At 52.9% G+C, this 20201-nt stretch overlaps 1 protein-coding gene across 1 annotated transcript in view; it reads right to left on the bottom strand.

Annotated features, from left to right (window-relative positions):
* Nucleotides 1-13700, bottom strand: part of PTGIS (prostaglandin I2 synthase) — a 30480-nt gene extending 16780 nt beyond the window's left edge. The window contains exons 1-5 of the mRNA XM_027775125.1: nucleotides 13502-13700; nucleotides 13163-13286; nucleotides 10797-10975; nucleotides 9127-9270; nucleotides 5173-5324 (exon numbers count right to left, since the gene is read on the bottom strand). Of these exons, the coding sequence (XP_027630926.1) occupies nucleotides 5173-5324; nucleotides 9127-9270; nucleotides 10797-10975; nucleotides 13163-13286; nucleotides 13502-13662 (760 nt within the window). The 5' untranslated portion in view covers nucleotides 13663-13700. The remainder of the gene's footprint in view (nucleotides 1-5172; nucleotides 5325-9126; nucleotides 9271-10796; nucleotides 10976-13162; nucleotides 13287-13501) is intronic.
* Between the last annotated feature and the right edge of the window lie 6501 nt (nucleotides 13701-20201).

Below are 20201 nucleotides of genomic sequence, written 5' to 3'. Positions count from 1 at the left end.
AGAGGCTGCAGGGACAGGACCAGGGGCTGGAAGTCCAGCAGAAGGCCTTTCCACGGGCACCTGCTTATGGCTGTCTCACCAGGAGAAAGCACAAGGGCCCGTGGGAGCCTCGTCTATTTCATTCACCAGTATCCCAGCACCTGGTCCACAGCAGGTGCACAGTGCACAGGCATCGCTACGAAGCAGGGGAAGCAACACGGACACAGGTAGCATTTTCCATCCCAGGGCTGATCCCAGAGCAGCGCCAGCCCTCAGCCTGAGGAGATCCGAGCATGCAGGCCCACAAGGCACCACTCACAAGGAGACATCAAAACAACCTCACTGACCGAGAGGGCTGCAAACTCAGCTCTCTCCAGCGAGAGCAGTAAATTGAGAGGAGGACCAAGAGCCAGGGTAGCCCCTACTCAGCATCTCCGACCAGACCCGGGCGTGACAGGGACACTGGGCCCAGCATGGCCAAGGAGCCTGGTTTTCAAGCGCTGAAGGGCTGGCTCCGTGGCACAGTGGTAATGGGCTGCTTAAGAGACCAGATCTCACATGTGACTGAGGTTTGAATCCCTTGCCTGGTTAGCCTGAGACATGCTGGGCATGCATGTGAGTGTCCGAGTTTCAACAAGCTTGAGGCTGGGAAGAAGGGGATTGTGGTGTGCACAGACGCTGTGGACGGTGCTCCTCTCTCTCTCCTATGTGTGCAAACATGTGCTCCATCACAGATAAAAAAAACAATGCTTAAAAAGAAGTTGAGGAGCCAGCAGGTGGCATGGTGGTTAAGGCACTAGACTCCCATATGGCTGACAGTCATTGGCACCCTGGCCCGGTAGCTTGAAAATCATGCCAGGCACATGTACATGCATGCCCAAAATCCCAAGAGGAGAAAGAATGAGAAGGGATTGCAACATGGCCATCCCCCTTAGGGGATTGTAGGGGGGCAATTTCTCGCTTTCCCTCTCTCTGGCTCTCTCCAATGGGAACCAGTGCCCTATGGCAAAAACCCTAAAAAACATTTCTGCCTACTGCATGCTGTATTTATGCACCATTCTCGCCTGGCTCTTTTCTGTAACAGCGGATATGCCAGTACCTCCCCTTCTGGTTTTCAGTTGCATAGTTCGCCTTTACACGAGTCCAGTATCATTTATACACATTATTTAAGTAGTCAGGCCCTGCTGGTGGACATTCAGGTTGTTGCAGTGTCTGTTATTACAAGCAATGGGGCATTGCATATCTGCATATATGGGGACATGGGCAAGCATTTCTGTAGGATAGTCCTAGAAGTGGAAGTGCAGGAATTCACCCTCGGTAATGTGGGTTTTTTTTTGCACACTCGGTATGTTGATAAGTTCTGCCGAACTGCTCTTCCAGAGAGGTTGCAAGGCTCCTGGTGCCACACAATAAGGTTTGAGAGCCCACATGCTTCTGGCCCTAAGTAAAATGAAAAACTGTCTTCCAACACCGCCACCTGCTGCCCAGAGTGGGAAATGCAGCCCTCCCATACCCATCCCATGGTTGCTCCCAGAATGATGGAGGGTCCTCTACATCTATCCAGACTCCTCTGGAGGATCTGTATGGAGGAGAGAGCAATAAATAAACCCAGTTTTGTTTTGTTTTGTTTTAGTTTTGCTATAGGGCATGTGCTTTTACTGGAGAAAGACTGAGAGAGAAAGAGAGAAAGCATCCCCCGGGGAGGATGGCCACAGTGCAATCCCTCTTCCTCCATTTTTCTCTCAAGATCTTGGACACGCACGTGCACACACACACACACACACACAAACACACGCCTGGCATGTTTTTCTACCCACGCAGCCATCTGGGATCCAGCTGCCTTAACCACCATGCTACCAGGCGGCCCTGAGAAACTCAATTTTTCCTGGAGACCCATCGGTACTAGGATGTGGTGGGTGCTTTACACACAGAATTCTGTGATCAGACAGACTAGGGTTCTGTATTACTGGCTCTGCTACCTACCAGCCGTGTGTCTGTGACAAGCGAATTCACCTCTCTGAACTCCAGTTTCTTACCTGCAAAGTGGGTTTATCAAAACCAACCCTCTGGCACTGATGGTAGGATTCGAGAAGGTAATGATTTGCCTCTAAAAAGGTGATAGAGAATATGAACAGGCAGCTCGGGAAGAAGAAACACAAATGGCCACTGACGTGTAGAATGGCGCGTCAACACAGCAGTCAGGGAAATGCTTCCTTCCTGCAGCCAGTCATCCACTCCTGCCCATCAGATTGACAAGGATTTAAAGGCTGATAACTGAATGTTGATGAAGTTGTGGGAAAAGGCAAATTAAAACAGTAAGTGACCCACCTCTGCCCATCAGATTGTGAAACAAATAAACAAAACTGGTAACATCTGGAAGGGAATCACAGGCTCCTTCCCTTTGGGTAGGCTTAGGAATTTCTTTGTGGTTTTGGAAATGATGTGATGGTAACTAATAAAAATGTTAATGCGAATGGCCTTTCACCCAACAAACCCACTTCCAGGAAACCAAAATAAAAAAGAAAATCAGCACACGGGAGAACGGATACAAGTACAGTGAAACACCACATAACATCAAGAGAAAAGCCTAGCTAAACAGTGGCACAGCCATGCAAGAGCTAGAAAGAAGTCTAATTTTTTGTTTTGTTTTGGAGAAGTTTTTGCTATAGGGTACGTGCGTTTGCCAGAAAGACAGAGAGAGACAGAGAGATAGAAAGCGAGAAATCACCCCCTAGGGGGGATGACCACACCGCAATTCCCTTCTCTTCCATTCTCCTCGGGATCTAGGGCATGCATGCACACGTGCCCGGCGTGAGTTTAAGCCACCGGTCCAGGACTCAAACCGCAGTCAACTACATGGGAGTTCAGTGACATAGCCACTAGGCTAACTGCTGGTCCCAGAAGTCTATTTTTTTAATGTTGATTTCACACCCTTCTACTTTGCTGGATTTGTTTATCCCTTGAGTCTTGTATTATTGACTTCCTGAGGGTTTGCAGGTACAAGATCAGATCATCTGCAGGTAGGGGTAGTTTTACTTCTTTACTTCTCTCATTTATTTTTCTTTTCTAATTGCATTGGCCAATACCGCTAAAGATGTTTATATTAACAGAGGAGAATACATAGCTGCAGTGTTAGGTTAAAAAGAAAAAAATCAAAACAAGTTACAAGTAATAGATATAATCCCTTTTAAAAAAAATTCTTTATTTACTTCTTTTTCCCTGTTATTATTATTCATGTTTTAATTTGACCAGAGAGAGACAGAGACAAAGGGAAAGTGAGAAAGCAAGCCGCCAGGTCCAGGACTCGAACTGCTGTCTGCCTTGTGGGAGTCTAGCACCTTAATCACCATACCACCTGCCAGCCCCTACAACCCTTTTCTATAAACACACATAAGATTCTATTTATTATTATTTCTTATTAACCATAAGATTCTATTTATTTCAAAATGTAAACAAAATAATGTGTTAAAGTTTGGTCTTTTAAAATGACAGAAACAAAGGAAATGGGTGGAGAGGTGTTCTGGGCAGTGGGTGTGACATGCTGGCACAGAGGGAGTCATCAGCCAACAGGGCTTTTCTTATCTTATATAGCAACTCTCGAGGAGGTCCGACTGCTCTGTTATACAGATAAGGCCATTGAGGCGCAGCGAGAGCACACAGACAGGGAGGCGAACCAGTGACCCACCTCAAGCCAACCAGCCCAGACTCTGTCCTAACCACCATTTCCAATTGTCCTGCCAAAGAAAGGAAAAGGGGCCTGAAGAAGTTACTTTGCTCAAGGTTGCCGGCAAGGAAGCAGCAGAGAACAGGACACACAGGCAGTTTCCGGGCCCTCTCTGGACGTGGATGGGGCTCAGGGACCTGCACTGTTAACAAGGACCCCAGAGGGTTCTTCTTATTGAGGAAGTCAGGGCGCAGTGCCGCCCAGTGGTTCTACGGCCCCCACACACCAACACCGAGTCCCTCCACAGCCACAAAAACGCATGAGATGGGTTTTTACAAACAGATGTGGAAATGCTCTGAACCCAGAGCTCAGAGAACGCTCGCAGTGGCAGAGAGATGCCCCAGCATGCTTCATCTGTGTTACAAAAGGACAGGGCAGAGAACTGAGAGAAAGGAGAGTGTGTGTGCTCTGAAAGACTCTAGAAGCGTACTCACACAGCCCGATCCATAACAGCTGAACAGGAAAGCACGCGCGTGCTTATCAGCCGGGGGATGGATAAGAAATTGCAGCATTACACTCTCACGTCTCACGAAATACTACTGAGCAAGGAAAAAGAGCAAACCGTTGACACATAGAGCAACCCGGATAAGCTCACAGACATTGAGTGAAAGAAGCCAGGCTCAAAAACGCACATCCTCTGTAACTCCATTTATGGGAAAGTCAAGAAAAGATTAAAATAATCCGAGGCAAACAAACAAACCAGAAAAGCGGCTACTTGGGGTGAACACCTGCCAGGGAAGGGCAGAAAATGTCTGGATGCAGCTAGGGCATGCGTGCTTTACTGTATGCAAACTATACTTCTGTTTAAAAAAAAAAAAGGAAAAGAAACAGAAAGCCTGAGGAAGAGAAATGGGCGTCTGCTGTAGGAAGCATTTCCCTGACTGCTGTGTTGACACACCATTGTGTGTGTCATCGGCCATTTGTGTTTCCTCTTCGAGAGCTGCCTATTCGCATCCTCTGTCATCTTTTTAGAGGCAATAAAAGTAGAAAGCAGTAAAAATAACACAACTCTGTGTGTTTGCACGTGAGTGTGTGTGCGCACGCACGTGTGTGTCTGTCTAGAGCACCCTCTGTGGGGATACACTGCAGGCTGGTAATAGCGGTTACCTCTATGGAAGGGAGTCATGGTTTGGAGACAGGGAGAACTGGAGAACTTTTATTATTCCCTCTAAGTTGTTCTGCATGGCTTAGATTTTTTATAATAAGCATGAGCCATTTGGAAAAATTTAAAAAGCAACTTAAAACAGGGAATGCACACGGAGACTCCCAGGCTCACTCCAGGCATGCTGGCCAGAATTCCCCCGCTTGCTGGTGAGGTGCTCCTGCACACCCCACTGACGGGCACTTTCTGCCTCCCAGGGCATTAGGGGGCCCTTTTATGTTGCCGCTGATCCTTCACCTTCAGGTGAGGGCCAGTGCGTCCTTCTGTCCACTCAGTGCCCATGGGGACTCCCCATCCCCGTACTTACCCACTGACAGGGAGCCCCGAGCCAGTTTGGGGAGCAGCAGGTCAAGCTGGCGGAAGGTGTGGAAGACATCAGCTGAGTGGGCACGGTCCTCCGCCTGGCTCTGAGGAGTGCGTGGCAAGGCGTCCACTCCGAACAGTGTCAGGTAGCCGGCTCTGAGGGTGGGGGCGACAAGAGCAGTCAGGGGCCCTCCCTGGGGCTCTCAGCCATACCCGCCCTGGCAAGCCCAGTGGCTCCACTCACACCTGAGGAGCAGCTACTACCCCTGCTCTCCATGGGGAGATGGCAGAATGGGACAAAGACCCCTGCGGGGCGACACTTGAGCAGATAGCAGAGAAGTTAGAGGAAGCTCAGCTGCGGATGAACACGCTGCCAGGAAGCTGGATGGGGGGGCCGGGCCCCCCCCCGGGAAGTGCCTGGTGAGGGAGAGAGGGAGGGGCTCACACTGGAGCCAAAAGTCCAAGAATGAGAAGCCCGCCTGGGAGGAGCACAGGGAGGGGCTCGAGGAGCAAGTGCAAAATCCAGGGGTACAGCAGATGGCACAATGGTTATGGCACTGGACTGCCACGGAGTCAACCCATTTGAGTCTCAGACCCACGGCTTAGAAAAACTCACGCAGGGCGGCGTGTGTGCGTGCTCAAGATCCTGAGAGGAAAATGGAGGAGAAGGGATTGCGGCATGGCCATCCTCCCTGGGAGGTGACTTCTCTTTCTGTCTCTCTATCTCTGTCTCTCCAGCAAGTGCATGTACCTATAGCAAAAATATCTGACAAAATAAAACTCCTGAGGCAGGCTGGTTGGAAGTGTTGAAGAACAAGGAAGAGGTTGGGTCTGGAGTGGAGGGGAGGGGGGCAAAATGGGGAGCCAGACAGGAGGGGAGACATCTCCCTGGAGAGGTATTCACAGCTTTCTGGAGGAGGCATCATCTGAGGTGAGATGCGGAGGATGAGCAGGGGAAAGGGAAGGCCGAGGGGTTACGCCCACAAACGTGCTCTGTTCAGTCAACTGTTGCCTGAAAATACACTGAACTTACAGGCAAATCAGGAAACTCACACCAAATCTGATCTCCTGCTCGTCTCTTGAAAAAGGAATCAGGCCGTCTGGGCCCACAGTCCCACCTGGCAACCTGGGCAGGCCAGAGTGGCCACCCCTTTTAGGTGCATGCTTGCTGGGCCAAGTCCTCATCCGACCCCGTGTCTCCGTGACACTGCGGTCATGCATCAGTGGTCAGTTACCATCCCACTCGCACTGTCACTTGTGCTAAAGCAGAGAATAATTTCCCAGTACGTATATTGCTACAAAAATGGGGGATGGAAAGAGAAAGCAAACAAAACTCCCAGAGGACCATGAGGATTCACACAGTGGAAGTGAAGTCCCCTTCCCTGCCAGCTCCTTATCCATCATTCCACGGAAAACCCTAGAATGTAGTGCAGACACACACGGCCCATAGGTGGCGCTAGGTGCTACAAAGACAGGAGTGAGCAGGAGTGAGCGGGAGGGAGCGGGAGGGAGCTGGGTACCAGGAAGGCCTCTGGGGAAGGTAGCACTAGAGGTGAGGCTTGAATGAAGTGAGGTGGGAGCCCACCCTAGAAACAGCATTCTCAGGCGGGGAGCAGAAACTGCAGAGGCCCTTCAACAGGCAGCATGGAGACCAGTTCCAGGAGCAGAGAGCAGAACTCCTGGTGTTCTGAGCGAGACGGAGCTGACAGAGGACAGGCTGGGGGTAAGCGGTGCACTCATGGTTCAGGCCGTGTGAGCATCCTGCATCCCATTCGCCCAGTCCCTTTCTGTTTTCTGTTTGTTTGTTTTAAAGATTATTTTATTTAACTTTAATTTTTATTATTATCTTTTTTTTTAGAAGTTTTTGCCTTAGGACACATGCACTTGCCAGACACACACACACACACACACACACACACACACACACACACATAGAGACAGACACACACATGCCAGAAGGTTGGCATCACCCAGGAGATGGCCACCACAATCCCTTCTCCTCCACTCTCCTCCCGGGATCTGGGAGATCACCTGGCATGATTTTTAAGCTGCCGGGCCTGGGATTTGAACACAGTTGGGCATGTGGGAGTCCAGCGGCGTAACTGCTATGCCATCTGCTGGCCCTTTATTATCATTTTTAATTTAACCAGAGAGAGAAAGTGAGAAAGCCGGTAGGTCCAAGACTTGAACACCGACCAGCCTGGAGGTAGGAGCTCCAGCCTCAGGCCCTGGAGACAGAGCTATGGGTTTATAGGTGCAGACCACAGGCCTCGTCTGACACCTGACTCTCCTGCACTGAGCCAGCCTGCTGCACCTCGGGGCCTAAACAGACCCAGCCAACCCTACCCATGAGCCTCTGTGCTGCTGACTTCTCTGCCCTCAGGGACCAGGTGGGTGGGGCCTGGAGGCCTGGCAGGTGCCCGGATGGGATCTTGCTGGGCGGTTTTATTTATCCAAGCAAGACCTCGGTGCCCAGCAGACAACAACAGAGTGAGCCCAACCAGCGTGACCCAGACCAGGTATGCCATTGACGTGACGTCCACCCAAGTCCAGGGCAAAACAAAACCAGTGGGGCCCATGGACATGCGAGGGTCATGACCGAGAATGCAGGCTCGGGGGCCAGCCCCCACCACCCCAACGTGGGCTCTGGGCTAGTGAGCTGGGTTCCAGGCCACAGTTTTCTCACCTGTCAAACAGGCTGTGTAAGTGCCAGGCTCAGAGAGCTGCCATGAGGATCAAAATCACACACAGAGTCCACGCATGTGCACACACATCATACACGCACTGCCGGCCTCGACATCAGAGAACGCTCACCCTCAACCCTGAAACTATGCCTTTTAGCTTTCCGAAGGGTTTAAAATGTCCTCAGGAAATGCTGGTCAGTCCATGGCACACACAGGGTGGCCAGAGCCAGGACACCTGGAGTTGCCCAGTCAGGACGCTGGGTGGTTTGGGCTGTCCCTGTCTGCACTCAGCCCCCGCCTCTCCATCCCTCCATTGCACTGATCTAGTCACTGGAGCTCTGAGCTGACAGGCCTCTGCCTCCCTGTCACCCCACCCCCTGCCACAGGCTAGTCTCCATCCAGCAGCCAGAGGGAGCTTTAAAACTCCTAGGTCAGATCATGTCACACCCCTGCCTGAGCCGCCAGTGTCACCTCTGTTACTCAGAATCAATCCTAGAGCTTCCACGATCTACCCAGTGGCTCTACCCAGTTCCCCCAGCTCCTCTGGCTTCGGCTCCCCTTCCCCCGCTCGTGCTCCAGCCATGTTAGGCCTTTTGCCAAGCTTCCCCCCTCTGGGCCTTTGCACTTACTGCTTCCTTGGCCTGGAACAGACGTGGTGGGCATATGGTCAGGTCTCCACCTGAGACCAGATCCTCAGACAAGTCCTCCCTGACCAGTCTGGCTGAACGGCCCTCCAGATGCCACCACCCCCTGTGGATCTCTGACGTCATGTCTGTCACCCTCTGATGACCATAATCTGTTCCCCCACTGCAGAGGCAGCTCTGGGGGTTTCAAGACTCCACCTGGTCGGTTCGCTGCATATCCCCAGGGCCTGGAATAGTGCCAGCCCTGCTGAAGGAAGGGACTTTGTGCTGTGGTTTTTAAGGCACATTGACAGGTCTGATAAGGGCCAGGGTACTGGGCTGGCCTCCCTACCATTCAGTTTCTCTGGTCCGTGAAGTCCAAAGTCTGGAATCCACAGAACAAGATGGTCTCCAAAGCCCTCTCTGCTATTCCCTCTTGGGATTCCCCCTTGGCCCCCAATGCCTCCTTCACAGCTCAGGGGCTGGGTCAGGGGGTCCTGTGGTCCAAGATGAACATCTTTCCTGCAGTCTTCACTCTGAGAGTCCCAGTTGCTCCCCCAACCCACAAAGTGCTCACGGCCCCTGGGTCATGGCTCAGAGCTGACAAAGGGCCTAGTGCTAGGCTCCACCCAGGAGAGTGCCCGGGTTCACCTGAGCAGGGAGCCGTAGCAGAAATCGAGGAGGCCGCTCTCCTTCCAGCCACCTCCCGCCTCTGCAGCATCACCCAGCAGGACAGCGCGGAGGTTGGTGTCCATCGCTTCTGTGAGCGCCTGGAGGTCTTTGTGGAGCAGCGTCCTGAGCAGGGGATGAAGGCGAGAGTTCAGCTTCCCAAGGGAAACACACACCACAAGGTCCTCCCTCCATAAACCTCAGGGTCCCGGGGCTCGAGTGTCCCATTGGCAGTGGGGGCCTGTGGCAGACCAACTTGAGTGAGATGCTATTAGTAATACTATCCTCAGCAACAGCAATGATGTTGGGTTGTTGGAAAAAGGCAAGATGTGTTTTTTTAAAGAATTATTTAATTTATTAATTATTACTATTATTAGTTTGACCCAGGAGAGAGAGAAAGCAAGCCACTAGGTCTAGAACTCGAACCATGGTCTGTCATGTGGGAGTCTAGCACCTTAACCACCATGCCACCAGCCAGCCCCAATAATGTGTTTTTTCTATGCTTTTCTATGCAAAAATGCATCATGACTTTTCCAACAACCCAATAGTTACCATTTTTGTGGTAAGTACAATGGCCTCACTTCATCTTCTCATGATCCTAGGAATGATGGTTACCATGAGGGTCACCCGTTCTTCAGACAGAGCAATTCAGGAGCAGAGAGGAAAGTAACTAGCCCAAGATCACACAGCCAATAGACCGTGCAGCTGGGAGTGAAACCCTCATCTGCCCAACTCCAGAGCCTGAACCATTAGCCAGGACAGACTCTCCTTCCCCGAGCTTGAATAAGGGGACCACAGCCTTCTGGAAGGGAAGGAACTAAGAAGCTAATCTTTTCCACTGAAATCCAAGGTAGAGAGACCTTATGGAGTCCCCTGAGTAAGAACTGCAGGGACTCGTCCCCAGATGAACTCAATATGAGGACACAGGAATCTGTGCGGGTGACCTGGTCTCTGACATGGACTTAAGAGTCAGAGGAGACAGCCAGTCTGAGTGTGTATGGTCCAGGCTAGAAGCCACTCTGTACTCAGACACCAAGTCCACTCTAAACCTTTAGTGAGGAAATAATTAGAAGCCAGGAAAAGTGGACCTCGTCTTTAAGGCTCCTCCTCCCCTTGTGCAGGGACCTAGACCAGAAGGGGCACCACTGTAGCCAAGTAGACAGGCATGTCTGCGGGCGGTGCACAACCAGTGTGCAACAGCGACACCTGGTGGTTAAAAAAAAGAACAGAGGGAGGGTACCGGCCAGGCACGCCAGTCCTCTGCTGCCCGCTTGCTGTTTGGAAAGAGGACAGATCCCTTTCAGCTGGGTGAAGCCCTGGGTGCTTGGCTAGGGAAGACCTGCAGAGGGGGTCCACAAACTCCTGGATAACACTGGGATGCCCAAAGTCACAAAGCTAGGAAGTGAGGGAGATAGGATTTGAACCTTGGTCTGACCAACCCCAACCCGGGTTTCCCCTTTGATTGGGTCTGCCTCCCGGAGAAACAGAGACAACGAGAAACAGAGATGACAAGTAGAGTTCTTCAGCCCATGCTTTAGAGCTGTTCCATGCTTTGTCTTTGCTTGGACTCCTGCTCTGGAGGACTGGGACTGCACAGGCAGAAGCAGGTCCCCCACCTGGCCCATGCACTGGTCCCATCCACATCCACTCACGGTCTCATCCTGGCCTTCTCATCACTGGGATTGTAATGGGGAAGCTGCACATCGAAGATCCTCTCCATGAGGAAGACAGCATAGGCGTGGAAATCCAGCTTGGTGCGAGGCTCCCACACCACCGCATCGTAGGAGTGGGGGTCCAGGAGAACAGTGACATACCTGCCCCCCACCAGCACCTGGGGAACAGCAGGGACAGAATGGGGGGTGTCACTATGAACAACGGCAGCTCTTAGCTCTCCATGTGCTGGCCATGTGGAGGCTCTGCCTCACCAGTGGGCAATGCTCTCTGACCCCCCTGCACCCGGGAGCAGGGACTATCACCTGCTTATGTCCAGTCAAAACGTGCAGCTTCGAGAAGGGATGCCACGTGCCCAAGGTGACACAGCCGACAAGTGGCAGCGCCAGCCTGGAATCCAGTGCTTTTCAAAATCTAGGACTATGTTCTTTACTGCCCCACGCTTAATCACCGCCATGGTTATCTCGGTTACTGCCAGCTCTCCAGCAGCCAAGGCAGAGTCTGCCTACCGAAGGCAGCAGCAGACGCTGTCTGTGTCGTGGAGGGATGGATGGGCCGGGGAATGAAAGGATGTTGCCGGGTAAACGCCCCTGGGTGGACTGTGGACGGATGTGTGGATGGACGGAGGGATGGATGGATAAATGAATGGAAGGAAAAGTGAATAAAAGGACAATTAGGTGGATGAAGGGGGAGAAGGAAAGAAGGAAGGGAAGGAGGAAGGGAGGGAGATCAAATGTCAGCTGGGTAGAGAAATGGCAGAACGATCAATGAATCTGGGTCGGATGCAAAGATGGACGAAAGGGCGGTTGGAGGTTGGCTGAAAACTACACTAGACGTGCAGCCGGATGCTGGGCACACAGCAGACACCGAGGAGACAGACTGGACGTGAGTGTGGGTGGTGGAGGCTGGAGGGACACAGGGAAGGTGCGTGGATGGGGACTGATCGAGTGCACGTTGGAGGACGGATGGACGGATATATGAACACATGTGTATCAAATGGTAACCTCAGCTACTCAGTGGGTAGACAGCTGAGCGCTGGGAGGATGGAAAGGCAGACGAACAGAAGGATGGAGGTTGGTCAACCTGAGTTTACGGATGGAAGTGGACGCGGGTCGGTACATGAGTGGAGGGCTGTTAGGTAAATCTGGTAGACAGGTGGCGGGACAGACGGTGGGTAGATGGAAGAACAGCCAGATGCTGAATGAGTATACAGAAAGACGAGTGATGAGGGGACAGCAGGAGCATTGACGGAAATGGACAGTGTGAATGACCACTGGGTGGATACCAGGCTGGAAGGCTGCTGGTAGCTACCGGTGGACAGGCAGAAGGGTGGATGAACAGAGGCTGGACAGCAGAAGCGGAATGACGGGTGGAGGCTGGCTGGCTGTCCGAGTACTGGACAGCTACGGAGTGACTGCACAGCTCGATGGCGGGAAGAGGCTAGGGGACGCTGAAGGGGTGGATGTTGGAGAAGTGCTGGACGTGTCACCAGACAGACAGGTGGACAGGAACGTGGCTGGGCCCCTGGCCGGATGTTGGGTGGGAGGGCTGGCACAAGGCAGATGTGGAAGGAATCGGTCTCTCACCAGCCGCCCGGAGACAGACTGGACGTGAGTGTGGGTGGTGGAGGCTGGAGGGACACAGGGAAGGTGCGTGGATGGGGACTGATCGAGTGCACGTTGGAGGACGGATGGACGGATATATGAACACATGTGTATCAAATGGTAACCTCAGCTACTCAGTGGGTAGACAGCTGAGCGCTGGGAGGATGGAAAGGCAGACGAACAGAAGGATGGAGGTTGGTCAACCTGAGTTTACGGATGGAAGTGGACGCGGGTCGGTACATGAGTGGAGGGCTGTTAGGTAAATCTGGTAGACAGGTGGCGGGACAGACGGTGGGTAGATGGAAGAACAGCCAGATGCTGAATGAGTATACAGAAAGACGAGTGATGAGGGGACAGCAGGAGCATTGACGGAAATGGACAGTGTGAATGACCACTGGGTGGATACCAGGCTGGAAGGCTGCTGGTAGCTACCGGTGGACAGGCAGAAGGGTGGATGAACAGAGGCTGGACAGCAGAAGCGGAATGACGGGTGGAGGCTGGCTGGCTGTCCGAGTACTGGACAGCTACGGAGTGACTGCACAGCTCGATGGCGGGAAGAGGCTAGGGGACGCTGAAGGGGTGGATGTTGGAGAAGTGCTGGACGTGTCACCAGACAGACAGGTGGACAGGAACGTGGCTGGGCCCCTGGCCGGATGTTGGGTGGGAGGGCTGGCACAAGGCAGATGTGGAAGGAATCGGTCTCTCACCAGCCGCCCCTGCCCTTCCCTCCAAGAGGCACTTACAGTGAAGATGTCTCCATGCTTCTCCTTCATCCTCGTGAGGAAACTGGCCGCATCTTTCCCAAACTCCAAGGCGTGGCCCAACCAGGGGATGCTGCCCAGGTCCAGGGGAGGCTCGCCAGGCCGCCTGCAAAATCCACAGCTCTTACCACCATCCAGCAAGGCAGGGAGGGGACTAAGAGGTGCAGGACACAGTGGTGACGTTACAGGGAGCGGTTAGGGCAGCTTCACTGAGGCCATCTGACCAAAGACAGCGGGCAGGGAAGGAGCACTGGGCACCGGGGAGGAAAGCGTTCCAGGCAGAAGGGACAGTGAGTGCAAAGGCCTGAGGTTGGGTCGCACCTGAGTTTGCGAAAAACCAATAAGGAGGTCAGCGTGTCTGGGTGAAGGGAGTAAGAAGTACTGGAGGTTGAGGCCAGGGAGGTCACAGGGGCCAGGCCACGCAGAGTCCTGTGGGCAGCTGTAAGGACTTGGGCTTTCTCTTTGTGTCGCGTGGGAGCCATGGCAGTTTTGAGCAGTGCAGGGACACAGTTTGCTTAGGTTTTTACAGGATCCTTTTGATAGTTGCATAGAGGGGGTGACAACAGAAGTTGGAGGACCGGTTAGTGTCTGATCATGGGATGGGGTCCCAAAGAGATGGTGCTGTCTCTGTGGGTGGAAGAACTTTCTAGTACCCGGCAGTACAGGACGCAGTTCTCTCTGAGCCCGGACCAAGCTTTGGCCATCTCCTTCTCCCTGTCCTGCCCGGGATGACAGCGGGGAACACACGGGTGGCAGAAGACTATGGAAGCAGCAGCCTCATCACTGCCCTGACTGGTCCCAGCAGGTCAGGACCTCAGGGTGCCTGGGTGGCGAGAGGCCTGGCCACGGCCTGTAGGGAAGTCCCAGGTGCACAGGCTGGCCCAGCCCACGACGTCCCAAGAGAAGGTTGTGTGTGACATTCGGGGTGGGGACCCTCTGAGAATCTAGCAATGCCGATGGCTCACTGTGGTGGCAGAAGTCGAGGGCGACCCTCACTGACCCGCCCCCGTACAATCCCCTCCGTTGAGTCAGGAGAGATGGCACAGGTGCCTTTAAGAAAAAAAATAAAATAAAATTCCCCCCAGGTCTTGACCTTCCAGGTGGGCACAGGGCTCTTTCTGGGAAGAGACTGAGAGCATGAGAGTGATCGATCCCGGGGGGTGTGGGGGGGTCTGTGTTCCTGGCTTTGAAGACAGAAGGGGCCATGGAAGGAATTGGAGGGGCCTCTAGGAATGGCGAGGGGACCTTTGCAACAGCAGGGAAAGAAAAAGACCTCGGTCTACGCCTGGGAGTCACTGAATTCAGCCAGTTCTGAGCACCCGGCAGGAAGGCAGCCTTGGAGACCCAGAAGAACAGAGAACCCGCGTGCGTGCGTGTGGTTCCTGGGCCTGGAGCTGAGCCCTGCGCTGCTGAGGGGTGTGGTTCCAAGGTGCAGTTAGTTACACTTAGTTGCTAAACACACCTACAGCAGCATCTGCCCTGGCCCCTGCTCTGGCCCCTGCCCCCTCCCGCCAGGTCCCATCCTGGCTTCAACTGCCACCCTCTGCTGGAAGGGCTGTTAGCTGCAGTCAGGGTCCCCATGCAGGGCTGGTGCTCATGGTGCACCCCTGCAGGTCCCGAAACCCAGGTTAGGACCCCTCTCAGGCTCGGAACTAGCAGCACCTCAGCGATCTCGCACACAGCGTCCAGATGCCCGTCTACGGAATGAATGAGTGAGCGGAGCATCGCATCTCTTTTGTTGTTTTGGATTCATCCACTCATTCACGGGAAACAGAGAAAGGGAGAGAAAGCACCCCCAGGGGATGGCCACGCAGCAACCTCTTCTCCTCCACTCTTCTCTAGGGATTTTGGGCACACAGGCACATGCCCCCGGCATGATTTTCAAGCTGTCGGGTCCAAGACTTGACCCGGACACCTGGTCATGTGGGATCCATCTGCCTTAACCTCTGTGCCACCTTTCGGCCCTCACCAACTATTAACTATGAAGCAGGCATCGTTCTGGGCAGACAAGGTCCCTGCCTTCCTGGGGCTACAGACTAATATGGAGGACAGACAAAAACCAAAAGAGTAAAATCGCATCAGAGTGAGAACGGGAGGAGGAGAATAAAGGCATCCCCCCCCCCATCCCCGCCCTGCCCATGAGGAGGGCACTGTTGGGCCCGGCCCACTTTACAGAAGAGGAAACTAATGTGCAGAGGGGCTGGGGCACCTGCGGAGGGCCTGCCTAGAGGAGTGGGTTTCTAATCCTGCGGGTCGGCTACAGAGCCCACGCCCTTGCCACTATGCTGGCCCCAAGTCACCCCAAGAGACATTTACATCCCCACTTTGCAGACAAGGAAACTGCGCCACAGAGGTTTCAGCGACTGCCCACCCACAGGCCTGAGCCCTTCCTGCATCTCTGCAGGCAGGTAGGAGGGAGCTTCCTTCCCTGCCCCTTACCCTGGCGGCCGCTGGAGTGCCCCAGCACCAGCTATTATTTCTGGCAGCTTTCCTCAGTCCCCAGAAGAGTCCCAAGGCGGTGCGGACAAAGGCCGGAAGCTGGGAGCCAGCGCTAACCCAAGCGCGGGGTATGGCTGGGGCCCCCCAATCCGGCTGGAGCCCAGGCCGCATTCCAGGGTGACTCAGCGCAGCCAGTGGGTGAAGGAGGCACTATTTTGGGGCCTGTGGTGTCGGTCTCGGGCCTCACACTCTCACTGGTTGGAGGCACTGCCAGGCCCTAGGGACAGGATGGAGGACTGGGCCCTTCTGTCCCACTTCTGCCCACACAGCCGCTGTCGCCCGCCCTTCCAGGGTCAGAAACCAGGACACCCTTTTGGACTGTCCTCTAGAGCGCTATTCCCACCAAGTGGGTCCTCGAAGGATGGCCATTCCTCACCCACAGTATGTGTGCACGCATACATGCACATGTGCACACGCACACACGCACACCTGCCCTGTGTCTCTCTTCCACTTGCCCCTTTGCAAACCAGAGGAAGGAGTCAAGCGTGAGTCAAGCCCCGGACATACTGCATCGTCTCAGGACGGAAGGCCCATGAGAGCAGGGGCTGGTTGCCCACACCAGCACATAGTAGGTGCTGAATAAACACATGAATGAATGTGCACACAGTCGGCGCTCAACAAACAGCCGTTGGGTCCTGGAGTTGGAGAGAGTGTTAAGGAGCCAACACAGGCGAGGTTCAGAGAGGGCTCTACCACTGAGTCCCAGGAAATGACTGCCGGGTCTCCCCATTTTACACAGGAAGCTGGGTGTCTGGATTTGGGGATGTGGACCCCCCAGTCTTCTCTCCTGTACCATGCTGTACACACCAGACCCACTCAGGACTGAAACTACCCAGGGCTGAAACTGCCCCGGACCAGCACTCAGCGTCCTCCAGTTAACGCCTAGAAATTTCACATCCTGCAGAAGCCCCACAAGCCCCGAGCCGCAGGAGCCCTCATCCGCTGCCACTAGCCTCGGGGACCCCAGAAAAGGGGCCTCTCACCTAGGAGGACACTCTCAGTGCTCCTGCAGCAGCCACACAGCCCAAGAAGAGAGGAAGAGAAAGACACCAGTCTGAAGCAGTGGCAGGGGCCTGAGAACCACCCCTGTGAGCAAGCTCAGAAAGAGACGGGACATGAAGGCCCAGAGGGCAAGCAGAATGTTCCGGGTGCTCACTTGGCAAATCGCTGGCTTCAGTGGGCCCAGAAGTCACACTTAACTCACAGCCCATCACCACCTCCCAGGAGAAAATGCTCACATTTATTGAACTGGCCTTAAAAGTCTTGCTATAACTGCAGAAATGTAGATTTGGACAGGGAACTAGATGGTATTAAGTAGTATTTTTCAGGGGCTAGCCGCATGGCATAGTGCTTAAGCACTGTATGAAAAGAGCCAGATCCCACATGGAGATTTGCAGTTTGAATCCCAGCCTTGGTGGCTTGAAAAACATGCCAGGCGCATGTGCATGTGGGCCCCAAATGCTAATGGGATGCAGAAATAGAGCAATAAGGATTGCAGTGTGATCACACCCCACCGGGGGAGGCTTTCTTTCTTTCTTTCTTTTTTTTTCTCTCTCTATGGTCTAGCAAGTGCATGAACCCTCTTGGCAATAAAAATATATATACAATTTTTTTTGAGAGAGATTTGTGCTATAGGGCATATGCACTCACCAGAGAGACAGAGAAACAGAGACAGAAAGCGAGAAATCACTCTCCATGCTGCAATCCTTTCTCCTCTGTTCTCCTCTCGGGATTTTGGGCACACACACACATGCGCTCAGTGTGAGTTTTAAGCCAGCGGGTCCAGGACTTGAACCGTGGTCGACTACATGGGAGTCCAACAACATCATCTGCTGGTCCCAAAGAATATATATATTCTTCAGGTAATAAAATTGACATTTGTTTTGCTATGCATTCTGAAATTAAGGAGTACAGTATTATGATATCTATAATTTTTAAAATAATTTTTTGGGGGAGAGTTTGGTTTTTTTTTTTTGCTATAGGGCACTTGCGCTCACCAGACAGAGAGAGACAGAGAGACAGAAAGCGAGAAATCACCCCTCCCCAGGGGGGATGGCCACGCCGCAATCCCTTCTCCTCCATTCTCCTCTTGGGATCTTGGGCACACACGCACACGCACCCGGCGTGAATTTTAAGCCACCGGGTCCGGGATGCGAACCGCAGTCAAAAACATGTGAGTCCAGCGACATAGCCATTACGCTAACTGCTGGTCCCTAAAATAATTTTTTAAGAATTGTTTTATTTAACTTTATTTAATTTAATTTAGAAAGAGGGAAAGTGAGAAAGCAAGCCGCCAGGTCTAGGACTCAAACCACAGTCGGCCATATGTGAGTCCAGCACCCTTCACCACCACACCACCTGCTGGCCCCAGTATCTATAATTTTTAAGAACAATGTGAATGACTGTCAAACCCAGGTCTGGGTTGGGAGGAGAAAATGAGAGCAGGAACTTGAACTGGAGTCCCCAGAGGGTCTCCCCAGGGACCACAGAACGGCACCCCAGTGAACAATTCTCCCCATTTCCATGCTTCTCCCCAGCACCACTCATAGACTCCCCCAAAGTGCCCACAGGTATGAAATTCAAAGGCTCACCCCTAAAAAAATAAATAAATAAATTAGCTTTCCAGACCAAAAATTAGCCAAAATGATGTTAAATGGGCATTCTTTTTAAGCCAGCAGCAATCCCATCCTTCCCTGCTATCATCATCTTCCCAGTTTTAAAGATTGGGACACTGAGGCAGAGAGCAATTACTCGGCTTGTCCACAGTTCCACAGGCTGGGACGCCAGGCACCGAGAGACCTGCCTCCCAGAGTACATGGCTGTCCCCCCACCTGTGCCCAAGAAAAGTGCAGACCCAGGGGCCTGCAGGAAAACGGCAGCACTTCGTCTGAAATGGCGAATGCTCGAGTAACATCGTGAAAGTCCATCAACGGGGACAAGAATAAAGGGGAAAAGAAACCTTCAGCTCATTCACATTATGAACAGGACGTAGATTATAGAGTGTGGGTCAGGGCTGCCGTGTGGCATCTGGGGTGGAAAAAACAAACACACGGCCTGAAAACATCTCTGCACAGGGTACTGAAAACGCTTGACGACAATTCATTTTCTTCACAGGGAAACACATTCATTGTCTTTTTCTCCTCTTTTCTTTCAGGCAAATGATTGACTATATCTTTTAAATTTCACCTGAAAAAAAGCATCTGTAGGCTAAAGAAAAATACAGCGAGCTTAGTGTTTGGAAATGTAACTAACGTATTGTTTAAAAATCAAAAAGTCTCCATTTCCAGAATTCTCAGACACTCTAATGTAAACACACACACACAACTTTCCCACTGCTCTGTATAGCTGGAGCTCCTGTCTGTACGTGTGAGAATAACTTGAACAACATCTGGGGAGACAGAGGAGACACAACCGCTCAGGCCGATGCCTACCCTAGATGGGATCCTAGAACAATGGGAAAACCCAGGCAATCCCAATGAAGTTTGCAGCTTAGTTGCACCGTTGGGATTTTTAGCTGCGACAAATGTACCACGGTGATGTAGGGTGTTAACAGGAAAGCCAAATGAGGGGAATTCAGGGACTCTCAGTACTGTCTGCAACTTTTCTGGAAATCTCCAACTAATCTAAAATATAAACTGTATTTTTTTTTCCCTTTAATCTGGAAAGTTTTACCCCAAACTGATCCACCACCAGGAAAGGACCTAGGATCCTGGAAGGGGTGTTTAGGGCTTCCATCTGATCTTAACAGGAAAGATTTTCATTGTAAATTCAATGTATTCATTATTCCCTGTGCAATTCGATGCTTTTCAAAAATGCTTTATGAAAAGAAGATCAAGTGCCACCCTATTGTCCGCTGTATGAGCTTCACGTCTGGCCTAAACCGCAGATTCTCGGGAAACTGCAGATTCTCAGTGGAGCGGAGCACTCTGGGACCAGGAGGCTGAGACATTTGACCCGGTTCCACCCAGTCTAGGCTGTGGAATTTTAGGGGAGGGGAGCCCCCTTTCCGGACTCAGTTTCTCCCCAGCCGATGGAAACACTCATGCAGGCCAGAGGAAGGGGTTCCAGAGCTGATCCGAACACCCCCCGGGGCCTCTACCTTCTCCAGCCTCCACTCTCCAATCTGTGATGGGGCTGAAAAGCAAGACGATTCCCTAGAGCTGCCCAGAGCAAGTCAGGGGTGGACACGGAGTAGGTGGGCGCTGCATCCAGGCAAACGGGGTCACGCCGATGCTATCCGCGCACTCGCTCCCCACCCACAGACCCTCGGTCCCCAGCTGGACTCCTTCCCAGGCGGGTCCCAGTCGTAGTGCTAAAGGCCAGACACAGACTTGCCGCTCGGTGTTCAGCCCCATGGGACTTCTTACGCCCTGTCCCCACTCCTTCCTGAGCCGCCCCTTCCCACTAGATCCTGGCAGACCCGGACCCCTCAGCGTGGTCCCGGCTCCTGGGATGGGGAGGGAGCCTGCGCGGGCGCCCCCCTCTGCGGGACCTTGGGACTCCCACATCGCAGGGTCTCAGA

Source organism: Tupaia chinensis, unplaced genomic scaffold (genome assembly GCF_000334495.1).
Source record: "Tupaia chinensis unplaced genomic scaffold, TupChi_1.0 Scaffold000049_1, whole genome shotgun sequence".
Classification (NCBI taxonomy): Eukaryota; Metazoa; Chordata; class Mammalia; order Scandentia; family Tupaiidae; genus Tupaia; species Tupaia belangeri.
Note: the sequence above shows the minus strand (reverse complement) of the source record. Positions and strands in the feature narration are given on the sequence as shown.